The sequence below is a fragment of the Callithrix jacchus genome, chromosome 15 (genome assembly GCF_049354715.1).
Source record: "Callithrix jacchus isolate 240 chromosome 15, calJac240_pri, whole genome shotgun sequence".
In the NCBI taxonomy this organism is placed as follows: domain Eukaryota; kingdom Metazoa; phylum Chordata; class Mammalia; order Primates; family Cebidae; genus Callithrix; species Callithrix jacchus.
In genome coordinates, this window is record NC_133516.1 from 72,750,700 (window position 1) to 72,768,770 (window position 18,071).

Below are 18,071 nucleotides of genomic sequence, written 5' to 3' on the forward strand. Positions count from 1 at the left end.
GGCAGGGGGGTGGTGAGCTTGTCCCAGGGAATACAGCAGGCACATTCCCTGGGCTGTTCCAGGGATGACTGCAGGCCACCTCCAGCCTCTTGTCCGGAGACCCCAGTGCCCACAGGGAAACAGTGTGGGTACCCCTGTGGCCTCCTCTGTGAAGTGAGGAGGCTGCAGTGCAGTGATGAGGTCTCAGCTCACTGCAACCTCCGCCTCCCGGGTTCAAGCAATTCTCCTGCCTCAGCCTCCCAAGTAGCTTGTACTACAAGCTCATGCCACCATGCCTGGTTAATTTTTTATTTTTAGTAGAGATGGGGTTTCACCATGTTGTCCAGGCTGATCTCAAACGCCTGACCTCAAGTGATTTGTCTGCCTCAGCCTCCCAAAGTGCTGGGATTACAGGTGTGAGCCACCACGCCTGGCCTGCTTGGTGAGTATTAATCTGCGTTCCTGCAGGCTTCATCTGGCCCCATGGTCAGGAGGCCTTTCCTACCACTGCATGGGAGGTAGTATTGTGATAACCTGCTTTTTGCCAGCTAAAATTAACTCTCTCTCAGACTAAAAGCTGTTCAGGCTTCATGTTAGCTTCTTAAGCCAAACAGACTCCATCTTAGCTTCTTCATTATAGTTATTTCCCCACCATTAATTATGTAACTGTAGTATGTACCTGGGGCAGGCTGACACTGGGCACCTTCAGGAATGCATTTGTTAATAAGAGGCTGAGTTAAGTGGTACCAGCAGAGCCTGGGAATGCAGGTGCTGTCGAGCCCCAGAGCCCCCATTATCTATAAGTTGTATGTCTTTTATGACAGCTTTACCCCTTGCACCTGGCACTGGTTTATTTCTCACGTACTAGTTTATCTTTTAACTTTTTGCTTACTCTGCTTTTGTGAAAAATTTACTTCAGCTAGGTTCCCCCTCCCCTTTAAAACTAAGGTATAAAAGACCACCTAACTTTTCTCAGGGGCCGAGAGAATTTTGGGCATTAGCCATCTCACAGTCACCGGCATAATAAAGGACTCATAACTCAATCTCAGAGTGTGGCGCATTCCTGAACTCACTCAGGTACAACAGCCTCTGTGGGTACTGTGGGCTTGCTGGAGCCGGTACAGGGGCAGAGTGAAGCAGGCAGCTGGGGCAGTGGTTGGGCTTTTTATCTGTTGACGAAAAGAGTCAAACTGTGTAAAGTGTTTGAAGAGATTTATTCGGAGTCCAATATGAGTGACTATGGTGACACAGCTCTCAGGAGGTCCTGAGAACATGTGCCCCACGGTGGTTGGCGTGCAGCTTGGTTTTGTACATTTTAGGGAGGTATGTGTGTCGGGGGCCTGGTCCAGGCTATAGGTAGATTTGACAATTGGTTGAGTTTGTCTAAGGACCTGGGATCAACAGAAAGGAATGCCTGGGTTCAGATAAGGGGTTGTGGAGAGCAAGGTCCTTATTTATGCAGAGGAAGCCTCCAGGTAGCAGGCTTCAAAGAGACCAGATTGTAGATGTTTCTTATCAGACCTGAAAAGGTGCCATACTCTTAGTTGAGTCTCTCCTGGGTCATGGAAAAGACCTGGAAAGGGAGGGGGATTCACTGCAGAATGTAGATTGACCCCACGAGAGACAGCTTTACAGGGCTATGTGAGAATATGTCAAAGAAATGTATTTTGGGGTGAAGTACTTCTGTTTCAGGGCCTGCTGTCTGTCCTGTAATGCTATGCTAGAGTCAGGTTGGAGTTTGGTGTCTTCTGGCTATAAAGTCTGTTTAGTCAGTCTTGAGATCTCTTGTAATGTTAATGCTCGTCAGCTGTGCCTGAATTCCACAGGGAGAAGGGCATAATGAGCCAAGTTCGACCCCCCATTCCCATTATCGCCTGGTCCCAGACTCCCTGAGGAGCCACCCTCAGCCCTGCTCTACTGAGGCCCCTGGGTGCATCCCTCTGCCTGCCCGTCCTTCCCCCGAAGGCCTTGTGGGTGGTTTCTGAGCCGCAGCCTCAAAGCTCCTCGGCCAGATGAGCCTTTGTGCTCCCTTCTCAGGTCACCTCCGATGCCAGCTGTGCCCAGGCCCTCCTACCCTTCCTCCCTACCTCCCTCCCAGTGCTCCTGCTCCCGCCCTCCGCAGTGCAGCTCCGTCCACTTCAGCAATTCTGTGGAGAGTGTCCTTCTGTGTCTCTACCATGACTCCTCAAAGTCAGGGACTGTCAGGAACCATTTCCAGGTCCCCAGGGGATGGCACAGGGTGAGGCTTAGTGCAGGGGTTCCATCAAGCTGTTGACTCAAACTGAACTTGCTAGAAACGGTGGGTACAGGTGCTCAGCCCCCACAGGCATGGCCCTGACTGCTCCTATGGGGCAAGACGGAGACGCCTGCAGCAGGGGTATTACTCCAGGAAGGCACCCCTTGATTTGGGGGTGTTTCCCCTGAAATGGAAACGATGGGCCTGGAATCCCCCAGAGAAGCCAATTCTTACAACAAGCAGCTCTGGGCCTTCTCCAGTGGAGTGGGTTTTCCTTACAGCGGGCAGGCGGGACTGGGGCTGGGAAAGAGCTGAGAGTACAGTGAGGCTTAGAAAATAACAGGGACAGCCGGATGCGGTAGCTCATGCCTGAAATCCCAGCACTTTCGGAGGTTGAAGCAGGTAAATCACGAGGTCATGAGTTCACGACCAGCCTAGCCAACAAGGTGAAGCCCTGTCTCTACTAAAAATACAAAAATTAGCTTGGTGTGGTGGTGTGCACCTGTAATCCCAGCTGCTTGGGAGGCTAAAGAAGAAGAATTGCTTGAATCCAGGAAGTGGAGGTTGTAGTGAGCCAAGATCACTCCACTGCACCCCAGCCTGGGTGACAGAGTGAGATTCTGTCTCCAAAAAAAAAAAAAGAATAGGGACAATTATGTCTCTCATGACTCATTTTTGGTTTTTTTTTTTTGAGACAGAGTCTTGCTTTGTTGTCCAGGCTGGGGTAGAGTGGCACTACCTAAGCTCACTGTGATCTTTGCCTCCTGAGTAGTTACCAGCCATTTCCTGGTAGCTCAGGCCCTTGGTGCCCCTGCTGGCTTAAACCTCTAGCAGTTTAAAAGCAATTCAGCGCTTTGAAAACAAAAGGCAATTAACAGCAACATGCAAGCGACTGGATTCAGTAACAACACAGTCTGTTTCTGAACCACAGAAGCGGCACAGAATCAGAAACATTTTATTTTGAGGTTTGCGTGGGCTCCTGTAGTGCTGCAAACAGATTTCTTTTAATTGCAGGCGACACCTAAGGAAACAGAATTGACATTATCATCATCACCACTTCTTATCAGTTGTCAAAGATGACTGTGGGCTTCGTGCTGTGTGGACCCACGACTGCTTCTCACCTAAGCCCCAGAACCACCTATCAGGCCAGGAGAACCGGACATGAGCCATGGTGAGAAAGTCAGCCTGTTGCACAGCCAGGTCTGAGTGTTCGAAGATGCTCTAATCTATGCTGCTTGAGAAGTCTAATAAATTTCTCTTGAGAAGTCACCATTGCCTCTGGCCCTGGCCCCACCTTTTCTCATCAGTAACCTCATCACCTCACCAAATGGAGCCATTCAGAGGGCAGACAAGAGTCAGACAGCTCCTCCCAATGAAGGCTTTGCTTTCACTCTAAAATGGACCATGATGGGTGGATGAGTGAGTCAGGGGAGGGTCTTGGCACAGCTCATAATCCTCTCGGGGATGGATTTCTCTGCAGGGCACGGGGAGCTAGTGAGCTGGAGAGTAGGGGTCGAGCCACAGAAGGGGCAGCATCAGCTGCTTCTGCCAACCTCAGGCTGGCCACCTTTCTCACTGGCCTGGCTAATTCTTCACACCCGCCGACACCAGAGAGAGAAGTAGTGGGTTGTGGGAGGTAGAGGCAGAGACGGGAGGGAAAAAACCGGCCCCTGAAATGGCTCTTGCAGTCTGGATCTGGAAAGCACAGATGGCGCTTTCTGCCAAAATGCCACTCAGCAGGTTTGAAATGTCACGCAGGTGCATCTCCACATCAGCCATGTGTCTGAGCCTGTGGCGCTGGTGAGAGGCAGCTCAGCCCAATGGCAGGCACTGGAGCTGTCACGTTCACACTCATCCCCGGTGCCTGTCACCTCACTGGCACAAAGCTGGCAGTCAATAACAATTTTCTCAATGACTGAAGGAAGGAACACGTGGAAAGGCCCTCGATGATTCTCTGGCTCAGGGAATTCGAGGTTAAGTTGTCTGACTGCCAGCCCAATGTTCCTTCCATCATGGGGGCAGCTTCTCTCCACGTAAACCCCAAAGGGTCCCCGTACCCACCCGCCTGTGTCCCAGGGCTCAGGTGGGGCCCCAGCCCATGAGGCCTGCTTTCCTCTCACCTCATCCCAGCGCTGGGTCTCCACATGCAGCTGCACCAGGGACTTGAGGTCACCCATCTTCAGGTAGGTCTCGGCAGCATAGTCGGGGCTGTCCAGCTTCTTGAGGTAGGTAGCGCACAGCAGCAGCGGCTCGCGCTCAGCCTTGTCCAGCTTGCGGGCGATGTCGATCAACCTGGAGAGGGAAGGGGCACGTAGGAGAGGGACCCCTGTGAAGAAGCCTGACGGAAGGAAGTGGCTGGGGGGCTCTGGGTCTTGTCAAGGGCAGGCCGTACCTCCATTCATTCTGCAATCTCCAGTGTTGAGACCCTGCCGTGGCCCCTGGGAGCTGCTCAGTGGGTGGTTATTAAAGGAGTGAATACTCACTCCAAAAACATCACCAGCAACCAGGAGGGATGGCCTCTACATGATACTATCAGCTACCTCATGTGTCTTTCTTGGAAGTCACTGAGCTATGCAGCCGGGTGTAGAAACAAATATCTCCTGATCCCTAATCAAGTACCCAAGATGGTGCCATGAGCTTTCCCAGGCGTGAAATCAGAATCTTCACCACCCTAACAGGTGGGCATGTTTACTTCCATTTCTTTCCATCTTACAGATGAGAAGACTAAAGTCTGGGGGGAAAGTGAAGCACCCAGCCCGACTCAGCAGCCAGGAAGTGGCCCAGCGCTCTTCCTACCACTGGTGCAGGAATTCTTACAGCAAAGTGGAGGCCAAGGCGTGAGAATTCCTCAATGAGTGTCCTCTAAAGGAAGAGGCATGTGTGGGGTCTGCTTTGAGCTCTAAATACAGAGAGTCTCTGTGTCTCCCAAAGAACCCAGTCACTCTCACATTTGCTTTAAATATTTAAAGAAGCATAATTTGTTCCCTTGTCAGTCAAACACAAGAAGTGGCATGTGATGACATTCTGCCAAATGCTGGGGGCAGGGACCAAAACCTACGTGTCAACCCATCCATGGTGGCCACAGATCTCGATAGCCTTGACATGCTCTCCAGCTGAGATGTACATCTCCATGGCGGCTTTGGGCTCCTTGATATTCCTGGCCCAGTCAGCCTGTTTGGTGATTAGCATCTTTATTTCTTTGGGGTCTCCAGATCCAAGGAAATCCTGAGGAAGCACAACAAACAAAAACACTCTGGATCAGGACTTCCCGTGCCAGCATTACATCAGGCTCTCCTAGCAGCAAGGGCGGGCTCCATGTGGCTGAAGCAGGCAACCAGGAGGCAGGTGGGGCCGTCCCTGAGAGGCTGAGTAGGGGGTGTCCCAAGTCTTGAAAAGAGCCATCTTGGGCTGCCCTGCTGGTATTCTGGGGGATCCTGGGACAGCGTCAAGGACACTGGCCCCCAGTGCTTCCTTCCCTTCTCACGAATGGGTGTTTGCTCTTTGGCTAAACAATACTTTCTGGACTGTTTGGGGTACTGCACATGAAGTCTGCAGGGGCAGGGGTTCACGGTCAGTCTATCTCTCTCTCACATATAGTTTGGTAGAAACATGACTATTCCTAAACAGCAACGAGAAAACCTGGTGCACAATTCCAAATATCGAGACCTATCATCTTTATTCAGATCATATGGGTGACACCACATGCTTCAGAGTGGGGCTGAGCGTGGGTTCCCCTAAACTTACACAAATAAACTGACTTACAGCATTTGCAGGCCCTCCGTGCCCTCCCTGAATCACCAGCTCACTAGGAATGCCATTCACAGCTGTTTCCTGAAATGTTCTGTGCCCTGAACTAGGGAATCATCACATTGTCTTTGCCCTAGGTACTTGCCTGAAACAGATAACAAGCAAACCTCTCTCTGGGCAATTGCTTCTCGCCTGAATGGTAAGGGATCCTGTCCTGAGGTCAGGTCAGCAGGGGTGAGGGCCTGATCTGATAATGGGAGGGCAGGAGGCCATGGGGGGATTGAGACGGGGAAGGGGCTCAGGAGAGGACCTGAGAAGAAAGAGAGGGCTGGGGTCCTGGAGGCTCAGGGGTCAGGCCCAGAGCCTGCACTCCCTCGGCCACAGCAGGAGCCCTCTGGGCTGGCCCTAGAGAGTGTGAGAAACAACCTCAGATCATCACCGCTTTTCAGGGTAGTTACCCAAAATGCACACATGGGAGTTTGCCAGAGTTCAGGCAGCTTTTCAGGTGGAGCTTTTCAAAAAGCGAAACTGGGAGCACTTACAGCCCAGGTCTACATTACTGGTAAGAAGGGGTTTGTCTCAGGAATAATGTACCCTGCAGAGCGCTTTGTGTCAGCCTTACCTAGAATTTTAAAAAGCACTCCTTTCCCCATGATTACGCTCACGTGTCAGGAAAGTACAGTCAACTTATGCTAAAAACCCACTTGAACAATTAGCTTGCTTTTTTCCCTCATTTGCTTTCAGGGTAATTGTGTAGCTCCTGAGATCATGTATTAGGTCAGCCTAATATATGATATGTTTTAAGAAGGGGAGGAAAGGGCATTGTATGCCCTGATGCTGGGGACCAATAGAAGACAGGCCCCCTGGCTGGCCTCTGGTTCTCCTGGAGCTGACAAAGAGAATGAGCTTGGAAAGCAGCCACTGACCACGCCTAGTTTGGGCCTTTACAGACACACCTCTCCTCTTGGCAGCTGCTACGACGCAGATTCTCTATGCCAACATGAAGCTGGAAACCCTGCCTACCTGGCTGGTGAAATGAGGGTGGCAGTTGGGGGAAACAAGCATCTTAGGAGACTAGAAATGTCCTCCAAAGGGACTTAAGTGAGTGCTGAGGGGACTAGGGGTGACTGTGTTAAGAAGGGTTAGAGGCTGAGAGGGAGCCATGAGCTTGGGTTGTCACCCCGAGACCATCCAGGCACAGAGCTCACAGCCTGGGGAAGCCTTCTGCAGTCCAGCAGGATGCTCAGGGAGCGGAGACTTCATTGAAGCTGCATTTAAAAGCTTCCTTCGAGGCTCAGCAAAGTGGGTTTTCAAAGACTTTTTGATCCCTGAAGCTAACTTACCTGTTATCTGGGGCAATGGCAAAGACTTGGCCCTGAAGTGGACAGAAAGAGACTGTGCTGAGTGATGAATGAGACTAAACAGTGTTCTCATGCTTGGTGATTTTGATAAGAGCATACTACATAAGAGTTAAGAGCATTATAATTCCCTTTATCACCATATAAACATGTCACTTATCCGGAAAGCATACAATTTATTTGTACGTGGGACTGTAATTTAAAAATTATCTGAAAACCAGATTGAATCCTGGGAAGCAATTTTCAAGTAAACAAAAACATGCCATGTTAATCAGCACTGGATCTCCCCCACCCCCCACATAATGTGTATGTACACATTTCTCAAATTCAGACTGTACCACAGCTGCCTCCATGAGGAAGCTTCAGGGGTCCCTAAGCCTAAATTCTGCCCCCAGGGCTTTGATCCCTTAAGCGTTCATCCTGAGTTAAAATTTTGTTATTCCCAGAAGCAGAGATGCACGGCCTCAGGTGATCTCAGTATGAATGTGTTATGAAATCTTCTAGGTGTCTGTGGTGGGGTCTGGGAGAGTGCAGAAAAGGTGACGGAGAAACAGCAGAGGATGCCTGAACTCCCTGGGTCTCAGGTACCAAGTGAAGAAATCACTAAGGTGAAAAGACAGGCTGGGGCCCAGGAGCTTGTCCAGCTGCTGATGACAGTAAGTCCCGGGCAACATCACCTTCAGCCCCAGGATCAAACAGATAGTGGAAGAGCACAGCCATCTGCAGGAATAGAAAAGCAGACAAAAGTGGGGAAGACTTCCATCCTGAACTTGTGAGCTGGAGAATTACCATTAATAGCCACTAATTGGTTGTGGCTGATGAGTCACTTCATGGCATACTGAGAGCCACTTCTGACACTCCCAGAAAAGGCAGGTTAACAAAGCCCCTCTGTGGAAGGAAGAACCTCAATGCTCAATGCCCCCAAGCCTCTTTGAACCTTGCTTAGACTGAACTGCAAATGTCTTGACTGGACTGGGCTCCTTAGTGCAACTCGTTCCCACAGAAGCCATCAGGAGCCTGCTCTGGGACGCTCCTCTCCTACACCTGCTTTCAAAGGCCCAGCTCTGCTGGAGACTAGGGTTCTTGGGGCTATCCCAATGTGATAAGACAGGGTTCATGGGGGCTATCCCAAAAGGTGAAAAGACAGGCTGGGGCCCACTGCAACCGCATGGTAGCCACTCTGCAGCTGCCAGGTGTGAGGGATGCAGGGCTAACACGGGAGGGTGGAGGCTCTGCCTGACTTTGCAGAAGCCCAGTGCAAAGCCCTGGACAATTGGCAGGCACTTAGGGAACCTTGGCTGGCGTGCACCACATTGTCCCGTATGATTGGCAGGACCGCCTCCCACCTGAAGACACCGATTCTTAGTGGCTCCTGACAAGGATTGAGAGGATTTGTGGGAGACTGCCCTGAAACCCTGAGCCCTCGATTCAATGAAGGGATCGTGCTGGTGCAGACCCACAGCCATCCATCTCTGTTGCGGACGAACGTCTCAACCATAATACTCTGCCGCTTTGGTGTCAGCTCTAAAGGTCAGTTTTAGGTGAGTTTCAACCAGTGGCTGTAGAGGGGTGCTTTGTTTACCCTTTTCCCCACATCCTTCCTGAGGCCATTGCTAGTTTTCTTCTGCACCACTCTTGGGGGAAACAACCTGGACACTGCAGGTGGGAACACCAGTGGGCTCCAAGCCAGAGCTTGGGACCGGGATGGGGTGGATTACCTTGACATACTCAAACATGCGGAGGTCGGTGTACATTTCAAGTGCGAGGTTCTCGTGCCCGCTCCTCTTGTACAGTTTGGCGGCCTCATGGAACTTCCCCTGGTAGGAAAACACATCTGCCAGAAACAGGTCCTTGTTGGTCTCTCCCCGCTTCTTCCTCTCCTGGAAAAATTAGAAGCACAGGAAATGGCCTCTGCAGCCATGGGCAGGAAGCAGCCTTTACAAAGGTTAGATGTGGCTATTTCAAGTGAGCCCCCTGGGCCTTCCTACTGGAACCTGGGCTTGCTCCTGGCTGTTGCGTCTCTCCCTAGGTTTCCGCTGGGAACGCCTGACAACAGAAGCAGGATTTTACCAGACAAGCAAAGATCAAAAAAAGATGCAAACCTTTGTTTAATGGAAATTCCTCAGGGTTGCTTTCCTGTATATTCCAAGGCTAAGACAGAATACCTCGTAGACTCATCCAAGACCCCTGAGGACCTCCCAAATCCACAGGCCTGGTTTGCCTGAGTTGTGGCTCATGAGGATGACAGAGCAGGAGAATGTTTAGGGTTTCGCCCAGGAGGGAGACCAAGAAAATATGATGTCAAGTCTTCCTGTGTCCCTACTTCTAAAGAGAAGGTAAGAAATCCCACACGCTGACATCCACTAGGTTCTGGGTATATACCTTATACACACATGGCCCCTTTATTCCTCTCAGTGACCCTCAGGATAGGTCTCACTACCCAAGTATTAGAGTGAAGGACGTTGAGACTCAGGAGGAGGAACAGGTCGGGGTCAGACAGAGCTGGCATTAGGACACAGTTCTGTCTGACTCCAGATATTCCTTGTATCACACAACACTGTCTTCTGAAGCAAGTGATGTCCCCAACAACACACACACACACACACACACACACAACTTAGCAGAGTTGAGGATATAGAGGAGTATCCTGCACACTTCTTCCTTCTGTGTCAGGGAACATTCACTCATCTGTAGCTCGAGTATTTGGAAACAGTCATTAGCACCCGAGCTCTGAGCCCCAGCAGTTTCCCTTTGCTTGTTTTCTAGCAAGAGTAGCATATCAGAGGACGATGAGACATTGAATCAAGCTCTTAGACAAGCTGGTGAAAGTTTTAACAGCTGGAGGCAACATACTTCCACACTGACAGAAATCATCTTTCTAAAAACCTGCACGCAGCTCAGGCTCATCAGACAGACTAGCTCCTAGTAGTTGGAAATGATTTAAAATCTTGCAGTCAGATAAAATATTTTGGAGGGACATGATGACTGATGCCTGTGATCCCTACACTTTGGGAGGCTGTGGCAAGAGGATCGCCTGAGCCCAGGAGTTCAAAACCAGCTTGGTCAATATAGCAAGACTATCCCTGCAAAAAAAAACAAACAAACCAAACCAAACAAAAAAAGTTTTACCAGGCATGAAAATGAGTCCGGGATGTCACCACGATGAATAGAAATGATCTATGGTGCTCGGCAGGTACATGTCACCATGGGCAGGTTCTTTCCCCTGTCAGCAGGACAGGGACATCTCCCCTATCCAGAAGGCACCCCCTGAGGATCCACAGTACTCTGCAATTATGCTGAGCACCCAGAAGTGTGCAACTGAGGTCCCACACCGTCAGCGTGGCGCTCACTTGAAGGCACTTCATTTTTTATTTATTTATTTATTTATTTATTTATTTTTGAGATGGAGTTTCGCTCTTGTTACCCAGGCTGGAGTGCAATGGCACGATCTCGGCTCACCGCAACCTCCGCCTCCTGGGTTCAGGCCATTCTCCTACCTCAGCCTCCTGAGTAGCTGGGATTACAGGCACGCGCCACCATGCCCAGCTAATTTTTTTTTGTATTTTTAGTAGAGACGGGGTTTCACCATGTTGACCAGGATGGTCTCGATCTCTTGACCTCGTGATCCACCCGCCTCGGCCTCCCAAAGTGCTGGGATTACAGGCTTGAGCCACCGCGCCCGGCCGGCACTTCATTTTTTTAGGAGACAATCAGGAGTTTAACCTACTTCCCAGCTCATGGCACATGAGGAGCGGCAGACATTAGTCACTTGCTAAGTGACTAATAATAGTTAGACCCCACAGCAACCAGTTACTTTTGTAGAGAGGAAAATTATCCTCTTGGCTTCAGGTGAAGACACCCGGATCCAGGCCAGTTGATTTACAAGTGAGAGTCAGCAGCACTGGGCATTTCAGGCAATGGCTCCGAACAAGCCCTTTACCATGCAAGTAGGTAAACCCAGAACATACAGATGCCCCTCTTGACTCGCAGGTGGGGAGGGTATGTGGCTGACAGAACATGAGCTCAGAAAACAGCCTGGGCTGGAATTCCACTGAGCTTTTGGCTGTGGACCCGTGGGAACGTGGCATAGCCTCACCGAGCCTTAGCTTCCTCCTGCATGGAATAGGGAGAGCAACAGGACCTGCCTCATCCAGTTAACCTGAGGATCTACAACAGCACCCGCATGGGTCACGCATGGGACACACAGCAGACTCGACACAGGGCAGCCGATAAGGCGCAGCAAGCTGTGAGCTCCTGCAGGTATCTCTCTCCTCAGCTCTGTGCCCACTGAGCTCAGCACAAGGGTTGGCCCATGACAGGTGTTTATTATGCACAACTGAATGAGAGGGACAAGACATTTGCTGATTTCCTCACTGTTTGCAACCGGGAATTCAACTGTATCTCACATTCCCATACCCTCCAATAAATCTGTGCAGGAGAAAAAAATGTGTATACCTTTTTACACACGGCAAGACAGCATTAAGATATACAGAAATTAGTGTCCAAGGGCTGGGTGTGGTAGCTCAGGTCTGTAATGCTAACACTTTGGGAGGCTAAGGTGGGCTAACGGCTTGAGCCGAGGAATTTGAAACCAGCCTGGGCAACATGGCAAAACCGTGACTGTGCAAAAAATACAGAAAATTAATCAGGCAGATGGCCCATGCATGTGATCCCAGCTACTTGGGAGGCTGAAGTGGGAGGATCATTTGAGTCTGAAAGGTCTAGGCTGCAGTAAGCCATGACCGTGCTGCTGTACTCCAGCCTGGGGAACAGAGTGAGACCCTGTTTCAAAAAAACAAAGCATAGTGTCTCCCACCACCCAGCAAATGGTGAACCTACAACCAGCTTCCTTACCCACTGTAGGCCTGTTGGGTTGGGATGACAAGGCCAGTATTCTCAGCCAGGAACAGCAAGGCTAGGGGTTGCTCCAGAGCTCTGGGCGCTCAGTTCAGACCGTGGGCCTCACTCCCCAAGTCCATTTCTGGGAGTGGAGCTCACCTCATGTGCATTTAGGAAACTCCTGCAACACTAGCAGATTACTGGAGTCTGGGAGGATGGTGACTAGCTATCTGCCACCATGAGGATGCACACCAGCTCCAGAGGACCTACTGAATCCTCATGGAAGCCTGCGAGGTAGGTCCCATGCCATCCTTTTCACAGATAAGAAACCCAAGCCTGGAGAGATCTGGAACTCATGTGCCTCACCCAGCTGCCACGCGACAACTCACACTGCCCGCTGCTATTTCCCCTGTGAGGCCACTCTGTCCCCGCAGCAAGGCTATGGCCCAGATGCCAGTGAGATCTGCTCCATATTCTCAGGGCTCTTGCCTGCTACAAGGGATCCCCCTAAAACATGAACCCCAAGTATGCCTTCTTTGGAAGGAAGAATGCTTCATCTTTTACCTCAATGCTGCTGATGAGCTCTAAGTATCGGAGGTCTCGTACTCTGATGAAGGCCTGTGGAGAAGAAAGAAAGAATCAAATCAGCTGCCTTCTTGGCTTCAAAACTGGGTGACTGGCTGCGGGTGGGAAGTCAAGCTCTATCTAGACAGTGAGCCAGTAAGGAGAGGAGAGAGCAAGCATGGATTAAGCATCACGGCAGGGGTTATACCACCCAGTGAGGCGCAGCTTTATCCCTGGGACGGGACCCTGCAAAGAACAGCAAAGACAACCCAGCTGCATCAGTCATTTTGGGATCAGGTAAAACAAAACCATGAAGCCACAGTCTGTGGCGGTGCCTCGTTGGGAGACTCTTGACCCAAAGAAGAACAAGTTGGTCGGACCCTCTGGGTTTGGGGTGCAGGCAGCATCAGAGCAGAAGCGGGTGAGATGCAGACTGATGAGACTGCCTGCACATCTTGGCAACATGGGTAGAATGCAGGGGCCAGCCATGCCTACCCAGTGGCGCCACAGACACAGGGGACCCAGAGCCCCTGGTAATCCAGAGGGAGCAGAGGAGGGGAAAGCTTAGAGGGCACAAAGACAGATTCCGGAAGAAGGTGGAGGGGAAAGGAATGAAGGCCAACAAGTCCATGGAAGGCAAACTCTTATGTAAATACTCAAATTGCAGCCCTGGCCTGGAACTCACAGTAAAGCCAGAGACTTTAACTCATGGACTTCTAGAAGTTTCTGAGGAACAGGCAGACCGCTGTTAGCTAAGGTAGTTTTGTGGCTTTCAGATTCTGCCCAGGATTTGGAGGAGCACAAGCCACCAGGTCTGGCCATTTTCAGGTGGCTTTGCTGTCACCATTTCTACCAGCTGTGCTTCTTTACACTGCCCCATTCAAAACGGGCTGACCTGTGCCTGGAGGAGGCAGTGGCTCTGGAATCAAATGTGCAGAGCAACCCTCAGCTGCACGGCATCCTCCCTCCTGAAAAGACCTCGGGAGATGAGTGAGGCCCCAGCCTCTGGCTATCTCGTGGGTTGCCGAAATGCGACTTCTTTTCATCCCATAGGCCCGGCTTCCTGTCAGAGGCTGAGGACCCAAGGAGAAACATGTCTTGGACCCTGTCCCACTCCACACTTCGGAGCCCCACATTCTAACAGGGGAGGCTGGCCAATTCAACAGATCATGACACCTCCTCCACCTAAGAACTCTCGAGTATGAAGCAGATGCCTGGAGAACACGGATGAGCCATCTGAGCATGGGCAGGGGCGGGAGGCAGCGTCAAGTGAGGCATCAGAGTTGGAACCTGGCAAACAAGTGTTTGTGAAGAGAAATCCATAAAAAAGGGCAATGTTGGCATCACATGGGCCAAAGGACAGAGGGCTAAGACTGCCTGGGTCCCAAGCTGCAGGTTTTACACACCACCCTCTAGCTCTGGGTTTCCTTAAAGCACCTTGAGAGGGCAACCCGCAAAGCCCAGCACAGTGACCAAGAGGGAAAGGAGCGTTCGAGGTCTCAGTCCTTGCTCTGAGCTTACTTCCTCCCTGCCTCTGGGCTCCAGCCACCTTCTTTGTGGAAAGGGGCCTGCTGGTGACACCCTCTCATGGGTCTTTCTAACTATAGCTCAGCTGTGCTGGAGTCTAGGATTTGCCCACTAAGAAATCTGTTTCTGAATTCTTTCAACACTGACACATCCTGCAGCGTCAGGGTGCTTGGTCAGAGTCACAAGGCCCCTGAATGGGCTCAGCAGAGGGAAGCCTGGGAACAGGGAGGCACCTGAAGCTCTGCTCAGGGCCTGGCAGGAGCTCAGCAGCTCTTCTCTGCCATCTAGTGGCGATAGCAGTCCATCACTGGGAACCACCCTGTGCAAGCTGGTGAGCCTGAGTGCCTGGCACAGAGGAAAGAAAGGTGGGGAATTCGGGATTTAGATGAAATAGCAACTCATAGCCTGTCTTCAACATCAGGAGGCTTTTTCAAAGCATCATGTTGTACTTAATTTTTTTTTTGTTTTGAGAAAGAGTCCTGCTGTGTCACCCAGGCTAGAGTGCAGTGGCATGATCTTGGATCACTATAGCCTCTGCCTCTCCGGTGCAAGCAATTCTCCTGCTTCAGCCTCCCAAGTAGCTGGGACTATAGGCATGGGCCACCACACCTGGCTAATTTTTGTATTTTTTTTTTTTTGAAGAGTTGGGGTTTCGCCGTGTTTGCCAGGCTGTTCTTGAACTCCTGACCTCAGGTGATCTGCTTACCTCAGCCTCACATAATACTGGTATTACAGGAATGAGCAACCATGCCTGGCCCATGTTGTACTTAATAGATACTTACTGTATACAATTACTTTTCAATTAAAATAAATCAATGAACATTGTTATTTTAAACATCTTGTGGCTTTATTACACCCCTTTCTATTCTCAGGGAGTATTTTGGGGATACAGGCTGGGGAGTGAAATAAATGGAGGATCACCCCACTTAGTTGTCATCGATTCAAACATTTGTTCAGTACCAAGCTGTCTAAGGCACTGTGCTAGGCAGTGTGCGGTGTTACTAAGATAAGGTATTTGTTTGGTTCCTGGGTGTAAGGAGGGGACAGTCTAGAGGGAAATCTTTTCGTTTTATTCTGTGCCCAAAGCAAACAAGCAACACTGTTTTGTCTTCTTCCTACTCCTTGCTGGCACTTCTGGGTGGGGCAGGAGAGGAAAGCTCCCTCCATGGAGATGCCTCCTCCCTCCTCTCAAGTCTTACAGCCTCCTCCATCTCCACTTGACTACACTGAGGACATCTGAAAATATAATCTAGATCATTGTTACACAACGATCACTTCCCTTGTTTAGTAATGGCTAGCATCTGTACAACCATCCCTGCTTTAAATTCTCCTTTACAACGTCTCAGAGAAGCCTCAGGACTGCAGCAGGCATTCTCACCACCCCCATTTCACAACTGGGAGGACTGGAGCTCCGAGGGAAGCAGCTGCCTGAGGTCCCAGAGCCCCTTAGCGGCACAGCTGGTTCTCAGCCAGGCTTCTGAGTCCTGGTCTGGTCCAGTCTCCTCTCTCTTCATGCCTGCAAGTCTTGACCTATCCCGAGGCAGGCATCACATCCCTCTTTGCCGCCCCTTCAATATCAGCCCAGTAGTATGGACAAAATGAGGAGCTCGTTAATTGACTGTGGGGAGATAAAGAGGGAAGGGGTAGGGGAGAGGGGGGTGGAAGCCATTCCTTCCTCCATCTCAGATTCTAGATGGAAACACAGCTCAGGAACATACCTGGGCTTTTCCTCATGTGCAGAAAGGGGTCAGATGTTTTCAGTCATCTTTCTAGTTTTCATGGACTAGGCCAGGAAAGGACATAATGAATCAAGTCCATGAATCCCACCATGAAGGTATGTGGGAAGTGCCCACACTGCTGTCAGAATCAGAGACCTTGACCATCTCTCCCACCTTAGTTGGCGGATGCTAAGGAAAGCAGCATTGTGTAATACATGGCCAGTGATTACACCGATAATAAAAGCCACCATTTACGGAGTGTCTCTGATGTGCCAGGCTACTAGCCAGGTGCTTCCCATAGATAACAGCTAATAAGAGTGACAGCCAGAATCTATGAGATGCTGCTCCTGAGTCAGGCTTTACAGGCATCTTCCCATTTGATCCTCACACCTTTGTGAGGATGGGGCCTATCATCTCCCTACGTCTACAGAGAAACAGTCTTAGAAAAGGTGTCATCTGCACAGGCCCACAGTGAGGAGGTGGCTGAGCTGAGATCCAAGCCCAGGTCAGCCTCACTCCAGAGGCTGCTGCAGTCTATGGCCTCTCCATGCCACTTGGATCCCCGTCTGCCTTCTTAAGGGACCCTTCAAGGACCAGACTCCAGCTCCTGCTGACTAGATGCTTACCTTCTTTGCTGTTTCAAAATCTAAACCTTCTAGTGCTTCCATGGCCAGCTCGTGCCAATCAGTGTCTGTCACTCCCAAGCAAGCAATCTGGTAGGCTTCCTTGAACATTTTCCTATCCAGGTACTGGTACATGGGAGCAGACTGCAGGATTTCATCAAGGGAAAGAAAGAAGACTGTTTTCAGAGCCATGGAAAGAGCCAGATTCATAGAGATCCCTCCTGTATCTAGATGTGTGTGACAATTACCCACGTAATGACCCGTGCCTGCGGAGCAGCCCTGTAGCTGTCAATCAGTATCCTGCCCAGCCTGCCCAGCCCACCTTCTGTGCTCCGTCCTGCACCTCTCTCATGGCCAGGCCACTGTGCGCCACAGCACAAGCTCTCTGCCCGTCTTCTCCTCCTTCCCACCTGTGGGCCTGCCCATCACAGGATGTCAGTCTCACCCCCTCCCCACTATCCCTCTGGAAAATAACATATTTGACTTTCAAGGCCCTGTGGAAATGTCACCTCTTCTGGAGAGTCCTCCTGGGCCCCTCGAGCCCCAACCCAGGGGAAGGAGTCTCAGCTTCCTCTGCCCTTTGTCCAGATCTCAGGTTGTGCTGCAGTTACAGGCCTGTGCCCACAGCCAGGCCCTGCACAGCCCATGAGCAGTGGTGGGTTGTACCAGCCTCCCTCAGCAGGCCCCCAGTCTATGTTTGCTTACAGAATGAATCATTTCCTGGGAGGAAAGGTCTGGGATAGCCTCTTCTTCTGGGGCCTGATTCCAAGAAAGTAAGTGATTTGCTGAGTTAGCCTGGAAGCCTCTGGAAACAAGTCTCCTGCTCCCTGTACTGGGACCAACGTCCTCCTAGGAGATAGGGTTGCCTTGCTGTGAATGTCGTGAACAGTTCCTAATGACTTCTCTTTCTTAGGTTTATAAAGGTCTGGGCCGTCCCCACAGCCCTGTGCAGTAGGTATTATTTCTCCCTGACTACAGCCCAGGAGACCGAGACTCAGATAGGACAACTGACCTGTCCCATGACACAGCTGGCAAATGCAGAACCTCAGGCTGGAGCCAGAGGTGACTGGACTCCAGGTTCTGTGCCCCTTCCTGCCACGTGTGTGTGTGTGTGTGTGTGTGCACATGTGTGTACATGTTACTGGTGAGGGTCTTGACTACAAGTCATCAGGTTCTTGGTGTTTCCAACAAAGAACTGAACAAAATACAAAAACAAAGCAACAAAAGCACAGATTTATTGACGCAAAAGTACACTCCACAGACTGGGAGTGGGCTGAGCACGCGGCTCAAGAGCACCAGCGGCAAAATCTTCTAGGGTTTAAGTACCCTCCAGAGGTTTCCACTGGTTACTTGGTTACATCCTGTGTAAGTGAAGAAATGGTCCACAACCACTTTGATTGGTTGCAGGAGGGGACCAATTAGAGGAACTTTTTATTTTTTATCTGCTACACTGTACAAGGGGAGTAGCCTGTGATCCTTT

At 50.7% G+C, this 18,071-nt stretch overlaps 1 protein-coding gene across 1 annotated transcript; it reads right to left on the minus strand.

Annotated features, from left to right (window-relative positions):
- Window positions 1-3,115: 3,115 nt before the first annotated feature.
- On the minus strand, window positions 3,116-17,258 carry LOC103788342 (intraflagellar transport protein 122 homolog). The gene is made up of 7 exons (XM_054245988.2): window positions 17,101-17,258; window positions 16,595-16,735; window positions 12,724-12,777; window positions 9,039-9,200; window positions 5,274-5,440; window positions 4,336-4,507; window positions 3,116-3,236 (listed from the first exon to the last, which is right to left on the minus strand). Exons 2-7 carry the CDS (start codon window positions 16,724-16,726, stop codon window positions 3,171-3,173), a joined length of 753 nt encoding a protein of 250 aa, XP_054101963.2. The 5' UTR covers window positions 16,727-16,735; window positions 17,101-17,258; the 3' UTR covers window positions 3,116-3,170.
- Window positions 17,259-18,071: the final 813 nt, after the last annotated feature.

Excerpts from the sequence above, each read along its gene's own strand:
- LOC103788342 (XM_054245988.2), bottom strand. The coding sequence starts at position 16,726 with ATGTACCAGTACCTGGATAGGAAAATGTTCAAGGAAGCCTACCAGATT. Across the intron at positions 9,201-12,723 it reads AGCTCATCAGCAGCATTGAG|GAGAGGAAGAAGCGGGGAGA; the intron begins GTAAAAGATGAA and ends TAATTTTTCCAG. Across the intron at positions 5,441-9,038 it reads GCATGTTTGAGTATGTCAAG|GATTTCCTTGGATCTGGAGA; the intron begins GTAATCCACCCC and ends GTGCTTCCTCAG.